This window comes from Eimeria necatrix, genomic scaffold (assembly GCF_000499385.1).
Source record: "Eimeria necatrix Houghton genomic scaffold, Enh_scaff265, whole genome shotgun sequence".
NCBI classification, from domain to species: domain Eukaryota; phylum Apicomplexa; class Conoidasida; order Eucoccidiorida; family Eimeriidae; genus Eimeria; species Eimeria necatrix.
In genome coordinates, this window is record NW_013653209.1 from 27,574 (window position 1) to 38,121 (window position 10,548).

Genomic DNA, 10,548 nt, shown 5'->3' on the forward strand with positions numbered 1-10,548 from the left:
TAATGTGACTGTGCCCAATCCTTCCCTCTCAGTCTTATCAACCTTTGAATATACGGGGGACGAGGAAAGAAGGACTGTCTTGAAAGCATTTCCTCACGCGGAGGGGCAGATGCATGCGCCTCGTTTGTCTAGCGCAAAGCCCCAGACTTCGCATACGCCGCTTCTTCCAGCCAGCAGGTCCTCGCTCTGTACACGCAACAGCAAGCAGCCGACGGAAGAGAGGAAAAACATGGAAAACATGAATTTCTTTCAGCCTCGGATAGAAGCAGCACTTAAACAAGGCAAATTGCTGCAAATTCCGCGATTCAAGAAGCACAAGTCAGGCCCCTTTCGCTTTCCACTCAGCCCCAAATCAAGCCAGATGAATTAAGCAAGCTACTCAGCGCACGGCAAACTTGCCAGATAGGGTAAGGCCAGTTAGCTACACAAATGGCTGGCGTGTTTCGTACCCCGAAAACCGCATTTATGACTTGCAGCTCCGCGCATTCGCTGTCTTCGGCTTGGGGTAGACGAAATATCCCAGAGAGTGAAGGGCCGCCAGCATTTTCTGCAGCAGCAGCAGCGGCGGGAAACCACGAAAGCCCGCATTAAGAACTGCTGCACAAGCTCTGTGCGGCCCCCGGGAAAGGAAACATGTGCAAATAAAAAGGAAACTTGCAGCAGACAGAAGTGAGCGCCTAAGTGTCTACTGACCGCTGCGCAAGTCACAAGTGCCGTGCAAGTGCAGAGCCCAGAGCCGCTTGCGCTTCACAGCCCTCACGCCGGCCGAGGCTGCTGCCTCCACCCCGTCTGTCTTAGTCTGGCGCTGCAGCAGCACATCGACAGCCCCGCAGCCGCCAACCAGCAAGAAGACGCGGCAGCGGGGGAAGGCCTGCTGCAAGTGGCTCCGCAGCGACGCCTTGCCCCCCTGCATTTGAACTCGCACGAGAGAACAGCCCGCCACTAGTGCTGCAGGGGTTGTGGCAGCAGAGGGAAGCGGGGGGGAACTGGCGCTGCTGCTGCACAGCGTAGTGGGCTCTGTTTTCTTCTTTTGTTTGCGAGCTGGTGCTTCGCTTTCTGAAGGCGCGGTGTCAGTACACCCTGCGTCGTCCACGGACTCGCGTTTCCTCTTGGATTTCTTGCCCGATCTGGACTTGGCTGCAGCAGCAGCAGCAGCTGCTGCTGCTGCTGGTGCTGCCGCCTCTGCTTCTGATTCCCCATCTGACTCGGCCTCTTGGGTGTCGTTCGCTGCCCTTATGATGCTGCAGGCGGTGTCTGTAAGCAAGAGGCACGCGAGACTGAAGGCAGCACCTTAAGGGCAACAGCACAAACTTCAAACTCAGCAGCAGCACGAGGTGCAGCAGCAGCAGGCGGGCTTGGCTTTGGTTTCGCAGCACCTCAAGGGCAACAGCACAAACTTTAAACTCAGCAGCAGCACGAGGTGCAGCAGCAGCAGGCGGACTTGCCTCTGGTTGCGTTGAGAGTTGCTCCCTTGACGAAGTTGGCGTACAGGCCGCTGCAGGCGAGCAAACATAGCAGCAAAAGCGCAGCCAGAGAAATAATAAAAACGAAAAAGAAATAAATTCAAAAATGGATCAGAACACAAATGCAGATTCAGGCAGCGCTCTGGCGGCCCAGCCCACAGAAACAGAAACTCAACGGAAATTCAGAAACCCAGAAGAAGCAGAGTGACAGAAACAGAAAAGAAACAAGAACAGATATAAAAGCAGAAAGATACTGTGCACACAGAGAATGGTAACAGTTAAAATAAACAATCAAAAAGAGAAGAAACAAACCTGGAACTCTGCGGTTTCCCGTCTTCATTGAACATAATGTGGTTGTTCTGGGAAGCCTTCTCAGAAGCGACTCCCCCAAGGCCGCCTTTGCGGCCCCGCCGGTTGTTCGCCTGGCTGAGGCCATCGTGGAGCTGCTGCAGCAAGTGCGACTCCATTGGAGCTGAACTTTGCTGCTCTTGCTACTGCTGCTTCTCCTGCTGCTGCCCTCCTTGCTGCTGCTGCTGCTGCTGCTGCTGCAGGCAGAATAAGCGGGAAAAAGAAAGCCCCTGTGGGCTCCCGACCTCCACTCCCAGGCGCTGCAGCAGGCCAAATGGCAGCAGGAGATCCTCAGGCCAAGAGAAGACAGGCCATGAAGCAAAAGCAACAAGTCGGGGGCTGGCTGGGGTTGCACACTCTTACTCTAGCTAGTCAGACTGCCCCGCGGGCCGTGCTGCTGCATCTGTTTTGGCTCTCTGGTTGCTGCAATTGAATTATAAATAGTTAATTTGCGCCAAGTGGAAAGAAGGCGCGTGCGCACGCAGCGGCTGCTGCTTCCCTCCACCTCCCCGTGAGTCAGACCTCTTCAAACTCAAATATCAGAGGTAAAACGCCTAAAAATCAAAAGTCAAAGCATATCGAGGAGTTTTCTTCTAAAGATTTACAGGTGAAGCGGAGTACGAGGCTTTGGGCCCAGCACATGCAACACAAGGCTCTGTGGGGCCCCACAGTAGCATATTTGCGGCTTTCTCTGAAGCCTAGAGGCCCTCTTCTAAGTCACTGCTCGCTTTAGATAATCAGAGGTAATTTTACATTCGAAAATAACTCGGGCGTAAGAGCATAATTTCGTGCATCCGAGAGCCTCAGTGCGCTGTCGACAGGATATAGATAATAAACGCGTCAGTGGCCAAAAGTTTAGATTTCGAAACCCAACGCTTAATATTTTAGGCACATTACTTAATCCGTATGAGGATATTTTCCATATCAGGCGCAGAAACGGGATCTCTACCGACGAGCATGATACTTGGCTGCTCCCTGAGCAATGCAAGTGCTGCTGGTTACTTCCACAAAAACAGCGTTGGAAGTATAAGCCTCACAGAGATTATTATCTATACAACTATGCTTGGCTGCTTCTTCAATGTTTTTGGATTTTATGCGTAGAGAATATCTAAGTGCGTGTGTTCGTTGCTTCCTTTTCGTCCTACGATGAACTGCGCTAGCACTTCACGCCACTCTAGCACGGAAACGCAGCATTTCTTCTACTTGGGAGATGTTGTGGCTGTCACCAGAGGCTTTATTGCCTTTGATGTGGCAAGAGTTGGAGACTTTTAGTGCCAAAATCTGGAGCTAAGTTCGCAAAATGCTTCTCTACGCTGACATGCGGGATCTATACATGAAACGGCACTCTAAGGGCAATGGCGGCAAGGTGAATTCCGGGCCAATGGCTTATTTTTTAAAGACAGATGAGTTTGCCTGTTGCCAGAAGGTGGAGTGTGCAAGGACAAAAACAGTTAAGGGCTCCATGCCTTCTGTAAATGCAAATTGAATAGCCGAGTGCAAGTTACTACACAGGATATGCAGACTGTTGGATGGGCCGTGCTTTATTGCTGTTTTCAGAAGCGTAGCCAACAAGGGGGAAGGGCACAGGACATATATATAATAGCAGGAGTCATTCAGGAATGGCTTTATGAGTTTGTGGACTTTTTTAATTTGGTTGTTGATTCATAGTCAATACAGACTGCAAGTACGGCGAAGCCTTCACTGCCTGCTTTACTGCGTAGTTGCGGAGTGCTCCCCATGTACAGTCTTCTTCACCTCGATTTTACGAGTTTCTCAACTTCATGAAACTCAAATCCACAGTATATTTTAGTGGGCGAATCGCGTGAAGCTTTTATCAGAAAGCTATTAAAACCGTCTTGAGGCAGAGTTGCCTTCCTGCCTGAAGGCAGTGTATTCTTAGGAGCTGCAAAGCAGTGGGGCTCTTCTTATTTAGTTGTCCTCACTGTTGCGGCAGCAAGAAACAACAGAGCTAAAAAGGAGCCGCTTTGGCGGAAGTGTCCCCGACACCACAGCAATGGCAGACAGCCACAGGCTCAAGCTACGTGAAGTGTAGAAGCATGAGAGTGAGTTCCGCTGCCTTAATGGCTGTTTTGTATCACCACTTGGACTTAGACTGTTAAGTTTCCAGGCTGTTAGGTTTCCACCTGTACACGATGAAGTATAGGACTCTGTTGATGAGCAAAACGTCAGACACACAAGAAACCTAACACGAGTAATCATGAGTGATCATGGAAGCAATCACCTGCACAACTGGTTTTCTCGGATGTAGTTCTACAAGATCTCTCAGTTCCATTTCTTGCGGCTGGTGCGGTATAGTAGAAGCCTTCATATGCTTGTGGGGGCGCACTGCACACACGCAGAGTCAGGTTCCCTTAGACCACGTGATTAGTGTGAGTTCCACTGCTACCTAAGGGGAATTTAAATTGAGTGCAAGCTATCAAACCACAGCTGAGACGTGCATAGTTCATTGGTGCCTTCTGCATAAGAATGCGAAGAAGATCACCGCCTTGAACCCTTCATGAAACTCAAAAGGAAACTGAACAGACGGGGGAAGCTCATGCGAGACTCCATGCAATGTCTTGAGAGTCCAAATAACTATGAGTCTCGAGCCAGCAGCTTACAAGCAGAAATAAACATCTATGCCCGGACATAGAGGCTGTGCCCTTGCGGACTAGAATATAGACAGCTACTGTAGATTCGGCAATCTGCATGGGTCTTGTAGTTCCCGCTGTGGGCATTCAAGGTTCTCCCAAAGGATATCGAAGTATGAAGGCAGGACTGGCTAAACTGACGAAGTGTACCAGAAGGAGGTAACTATGTGCCTGTGCAGACACATGTTAGTGCCCTCTTTACTGCATCTAGCAGATAGAGAAGGCCATGCAGGCCGATCAGCCTCCAGCTTCGCAACGCATGTGCAATGTTGCACCTTCTGCATTTTCTGTTCACACGAGATACGACGCAAAGCGGCAGCAATGGCAGAAGCAACGGCACCAACTGAAGTAATCCTTGCAACAACATCAACGGCGACAGCAAAAGTCGAATTTGAGCATACTGCTGTGGACAATGACTTAACAACAGCGCAGGAAGGCTGCATATCCTTCCAGTTGAATAGGCTGCGCAGCTCTGCCATTCTTCCCCCATTGATTTGTTTCGAAGTTTGTACAGCCTGTGCAGCAGGCAGCTTTTTGTCACTAAGGGGGAACCCAGGACTTGTAATAAAGTAGCACAAAGGAACTGAATTGCATAGGCACATTACCTCGTGACATTTCCAATATCTGTCCTAATTTTGTACACTGCGACATCTTTCTCGCCGTCGGTGAGGCGGAAGAATTAAACCAATTCTCAAAAAAGGCTCAAAGTGCATACAGATTTAGCACTTTCTGTTGCTAAGAACTCCTCTGGAGTTTCTTGGTGCTTTTCTGCTGATTTGAATTTGCCGTGGTCACTTCCTCCTCTCCACACACGTGGCACAAGTGCGCAGGCCGAGACCTACTGCATGCGGTGGCAGTTTGGCAAATGTGGCAGATTCATTGAAGATAAAACAATAAATAATGCTTTTTCTTTCTGAGGGGCGGAAAGATCGGGATATAATGGCGCAGGCCAGTGCAGACCAGTGGTTGACTCCACTCATCGAAGCCCCAAGCCAAGCCATTGGTCCGAATCCGACTTCTTCTGAAACATTCAGTTGACCAAATGTAGACTTCGTCATTGATTTTTTAGTTTTAATTTATTTTGAGTCGTAGGGAGCAGACGGAGTGCAGCGAGGCTCGCAGAACGGGCAGCAGCTGCTTCCTCTTCCCAGTTCGTAGCGAAAGCTGCAACGAAAGCACCACTGACTGCCGTTTTTGTGCTTTTCTTACTTTGAATCTTCGGTATTGAACGGAAAGGAATAGTATGTTTGGGTCCTACCATGGCTCTGGGTGAACTAGCGGCTGAGTCGGCGGCGCGGGTCTTGTCTTTCTTTCTTCAGCAGCTAAGTCCAAACGCATGCAAAAATAAGATATAATGGATTCACGCGGAGGCAGCCCTAATCGAACTTCGCCGTTTTCCTCCAGTAGGCCCAGCAGCTCCTCCCCGTCTTCCTTTTTGTCCAGTTCAAAACCAAGTGCTCGGACGCCCGGCAACAGAAATGCCAACTCCAGCCGATACAGCAAAAGTAGCATCCGCAGCAGCAGCAGCAGTAGCAGCAGCAGCAATAGCAGCAGCAGCAGTAGCAGCAGCAGCAGCAGCAGCAGCAGCAGTTCGTCCGGTTCTTTCTGTGAGTCACATCGCCAAGTGCCTTTCTCATTCTTAACACTTGCGTGTCTCACATGGCCTCTTTACTTTCGCTTTCACGTATTGCTGTTTCCCTTAGTGCTGCCACTGTCGCTTCTTCCAGTCTTGCTGCTGCTGCTGCTGCGGCTGCTGCTGCTGCTGCTGTTGCTGCTGCTGCTGCTGCTGCGAACTGTCTGATCACTGCCCCTACCTGCCGTTGACTTCGGGTTCCCACTGAGTTCCTGTTGCTTTCTTTCACGAAAATAATTAAATTTAGAACTAAGTTTGCATGAGAACCTTTTAATCCATAGAAAGCGAACTTAACAATTTTAAAGACTTGCTTCGAAAGTGGCAGCAGCTTCTGAGTTCCTTTTCCGTTTCTGTTGCTTCTTGCTGCTGCTGCCAGCAGCAAAAAGGCCGGGATTCTTTAGCGCATTTCCTTTTCAGAGAAGGGGATTAAGGGGTCTTTCTTGGCAATTTGCGTTTAATTTTGAATTAATTTTCGTTTAATTTCTTTGTCTGCTGCTGCTGCTGTTGCTGCTGCTGCTGCAGTTGCAAATGCTGCTGCTGCCCGCGCCGCCGGCCTCGAGGCCCCCGGGGGCCCCGACTCTGTCTACGGCCCCCACATTTCTGTCTTGTGTTTAAATGCTTATCTTGTCCCTCCAATTGTCTCTTGGAATCCTTACTTGTGGGCCCCCTTTTGGAGCTGCAAGAGGCCCTTCGAGAGGGCAGAACAGGTCTGCCAAATGAGCTGCAAGGGCCTCTCCATTTAAAGCATTTTAAGTCATTTGCTGCTGAGGAGCTTCTCCATTTAAATCATTTTAAGTCATTTGCTGCTGAAGAGCTTCTCCATTTAAAGCATTTTAAGTCATTTGCTGCCGAGGAGCTTCTCCATTTAAAGCATTTTAAGTTAGTTGCTGCTGCATGCAGTTAAGGGTCCTCTACATTTAAAGCAATTTAAGTCATTTGCTGCTGCATGCAGTAGAGGAGCTTCCACAGTTAAAGCATTATAAGTTAATTGCTGCTGCATGCAGTGGAGGAGCCTCTACATTTAAAGCATTATAAGTTAATTGCTGCTGCATGCAGTGGAGGGGCCTTAACTCAGTTGCTGCTGCATGCAATAAAAGGCCTCCACATTCAAAGCATTTTAAGTCAATTGCTGCTGCATGCAGTAAACCCTGCATGCTTAATGCATTTTAAGTTAGTGCTGCTGCATGCAGCGCAGCTGGCTCTGCCTATCTTGAGCATTTAAAATCATTTGCTGCTGCATGCAGTGCAGGGGCCCTATTTATCTTAAGCATTTTAAATCAGCTGCTGCTGCATGCATTATCAGCGCAGTCTTTTGCTTTCTTTTTGTCTGTCTTCACTTATGTCAAATTTTCGCCACCAGTTTGCCATTAGTGTGGCCACTTCATTCATTTTGCACTTTATTCCCCACAAATGACCATTCAAGTTTTCACATTTAATACATTTTCATATCCTCTAATTGAAACAGATTCAAACTTGCATTTTATTGCATTTTTTTTGTTTATAATCACTCTGCTGCAGCTGTGAGCCTGCTGCTGCTGCTGCATGCGTCTGCCGTTACATGCGTTTGCTTGTGCATGCGTCTGCTAGTGCATGCGCGTGTCCGTGCATGCGTGTGTGTTTGCATGCGTTTTGCATGCGTTTTGCATGCGTTTTGCATGCGTTTGCATGCGTTTGCATGCGTTTTGCATGCGTTTTGCGTGCGTTTTGCATGCGTTTTGCGTGCGTTTTGCCTGCAGATAGGGCGTCTGGCGGCGCAGTACGACGTGGTGTGTTTGCAAGAAGTTTGGGGCGCGAACCTGCGAGGATTGAACGCCATGGTGCTGCCAACTCACAGCATTTTGCCGGAGACGCAGTCGAGGGGTTTGGGGGTGGTGAGCGAGGTGGTGGACCCCGTGTGTCTGTACACCCGAAAGACGGGCGGGCTCTGGTTCGCCTGGCGAGTCGCCAAGTGCCGCTTTTTGGGAATGGAGCGGCAGCTCTTTGGCGCAGCAGCTCGAGTTCCTTTTTCAAATCAAAATGTGACATCTTTGGACTTGGATGTGAGTTCAACTTTTCCCGGAAAGCGCCTTGTGCTTCTCGGCACGCACTTCAGCGTGCTGGGCCGCCGGCCCCGCAGCGAGAACCTCCGCCAGCTAGCCAGCTTCGCCAAGCAGCTGGCCTGGAAGCAGTACCTGCACTGGCTAGCCAGGCAGCTAGCCGGCACCGCCGGCAGCAGCAGCAGCAGCAGCAGCAGCAGCAGCAGCAGCGCGGCGCCCTCCTTCGTTGCGGACACTGCCGTGCTGCTGCTCGGCGACTTCAACATGGACCCCGCCCGCTGCCCCCGCGACTACAGAAAGCTCTGCACTTTGGGCGGCTGCGCACTTCTGCGGGATTTGTTTGCTGCTGAACACAACCCCCACTTTGCTGCGCAGTTCACGCGAATGTCGCAGGAAGGCCGGCAGCAAATAAAAGGAAAAAACGGAAAAGTCGAGTTTTCCGGAAACAGCCTTTTTCCCTGGCCTTATCGCGGTGCGCGGCTTTGCTGCAGAGCTTTTCTCCAAACACTTTTGCTGCTGCAAACACTTTTGCTGCTGCGCTGCAGTTGCTTCCTTTTGCCTTTGCACCCCATTTAACTCTTTCTTTTCTCCGAATGTCTACGCGCAGCTTTGCTGGCGCTGCTGCTGCTGCTGCTGCTGTTGCTGCTATTGCTGCTGCTGCTGCTGCTGTTGCTGCTGTTGCTGCTGCTGCTGTTGCTGCTGCTGCTGTTCCTGCTGCTGCTGCTCTTGCTGCTGCTGCTGTTCCTGCTCTTGCTGCTGTTGCTGTTGCTGTTGCTGCTGCAGCTGCAGCTGCTGCTGCTGGTGTGTCTTGTGCTGCAGGGAGGGTGGATTACATTTTCGGGGTGGACAGTGTCTACCTGGATGCAGACGAAGTTTTGTCATTAGTTGAAAAGTTTCCTCCCGAAGGAGTTGTGGGGCCGGAGTTTGAAGAAATGGATATTCCCATTTTGAAGGAGGGGGGTTTGGTGGTGACTTTCGAGAAAATCCACTGTCTCGGTGAGTCCCAGCAGCAGCAGCAAAGCAGCACTTTTTGAAAATAAAAACAGAAAACAAATCAATTACTCAGTCCACGGACACGCATTCAAGCCTCTGCACGGACAGACACGGCTGCTGCTGCCGCTAGGAAGTGCTGCGCTGCAGCAGCAGCAGCAGGAGCAGGAGCAACAGCAGCAGCAGCAGCAGCAGCAGGAGCAACAGCAGCAGCAGCAGCAGCAGCAGCAGCAGTGGCTGCAGTTTTCCGAGGTGCAGCTGCTGCGTGCTTTCCGTGTGCCGCGTGTTACAGTGTTTGCTGAGCTGCATTTGCTGCCACTGCTGTTGCTGCTGCTGCTGCTGCTGCTGCTGCTGCTGCTGCTGCTGCAGGAATGGACATAATTGCGCAGCGTTACGGGCAAGAACTCTCAGACCACTGGCCCCTGTCCGCCCGCCTGTGCATTGGGGCCCCCCAAGTTCGAAAAGAAGATTTGCCGCTGCCGGAGAAGCAGCAGCTGCTGCGGGGCCCCTCGCTGTGTCTGGACCCTTTCAAGAGGGGCCCCCGGGGCCCCCAGCAGCCAGTGGCCAGTGTGGAAGCTGAGAAGCAATTAGCTGCTAATCAGCTGGCCGGATGGAAGCAAACAAGGGCCCCCTCTACTCTGAAGGTTTCTCCAGAAGTGAGCAGGCTGCAGCAGCAGCAGCAGGAGAGAAGACGCGCGGCGGCCGCTGCTGCTGCTGCTGCTGCTGCTGCAGCAGCCGAGGCAGCAGCAGCAGAAGCTGCACAGACTGCGGACTGGGAAGCGCAGCAAGAAGAACTGCAGCAGCAGCAAGCCCTGCAGCAGCCTGCTGCTGCGCAGCAAGAGAGCAGCTCAAGTTCAGAGTTTGAGGCTCCTAGCCCACAAGCAGCAGATGCAGCGGAGCCGCCGCTGCAGCGGGAACCCAGTGCTGCGCCTGCTGCTGCTGCTGCTGCTGCTGCTGCTGCGCCAGGTTTGTCTTTTTCTCCTTTTGCACTTTTTACCCTTTGCTACCCACCAAAAGGAGTTTCGTGTCAGGGGTGCGCACGGGAATACTTGAGGGCGAAACGAGCTGCTGCTGCAGCATTTTGCTGCTGCTGCTGCTGCTGCTGCTGCTGCCTTTGTTTACTGTTTTGCCGCAGGACGAGCCAAAGAAAAGGGAGTGCCTCTCGCAGCCCGAAGAGCTCTGGCTGTAATGAATGCCAGACGCAAACCCCACAGAATGTAAACTCAGCTCGGGTGTATGTACACCGCAGTGTGAGCGCTGGGCGCGGCAGCCGCGGGTGTCTGTACACCGCAGTGCCAGGTGTATGTACACTAGACTGTGAAGTGTATGTACACCAGACTGCCAGGTGTACGTACACTAGACTGTGAGGTGTATGTACACCAGACTGCCAGGTGTACGTACACTAGACTGCAAGGTTTTTGTGAACT

At 51.4% G+C, this 10,548-nt stretch overlaps 2 protein-coding genes across 2 annotated transcripts; one reads left to right on the forward strand and one right to left on the reverse strand.

Moving 5' to 3' along the window:
* Positions 1–93: 93 nt before the first annotated feature.
* On the reverse strand, positions 94–1,930 carry ENH_00036290 (hypothetical protein, conserved; the record flags this gene model as incomplete). Its single annotated transcript, XM_013580436.1, has 4 exons — positions 94–186; positions 450–547; positions 694–1,277; positions 1,776–1,930. 4 exons carry the CDS (start codon positions 1,928–1,930, stop codon positions 94–96), a joined length of 930 nt encoding a protein of 309 aa, XP_013435890.1.
* Positions 1,931–5,816: 3,886 nt separating this feature from the next.
* ENH_00036300 (endonuclease/exonuclease/phosphatase domain-containing protein, putative) lies at positions 5,817–10,342 on the forward strand (the record flags this gene model as incomplete). Its single annotated transcript, XM_013580437.1, has 6 exons — positions 5,817–6,069; positions 6,618–6,802; positions 7,832–8,603; positions 8,951–9,127; positions 9,491–10,087; positions 10,257–10,342. 6 exons carry the CDS (start codon positions 5,817–5,819, stop codon positions 10,340–10,342), a joined length of 2,070 nt encoding a protein of 689 aa, XP_013435891.1.
* Between the last annotated feature and the right edge of the window lie 206 nt (positions 10,343–10,548).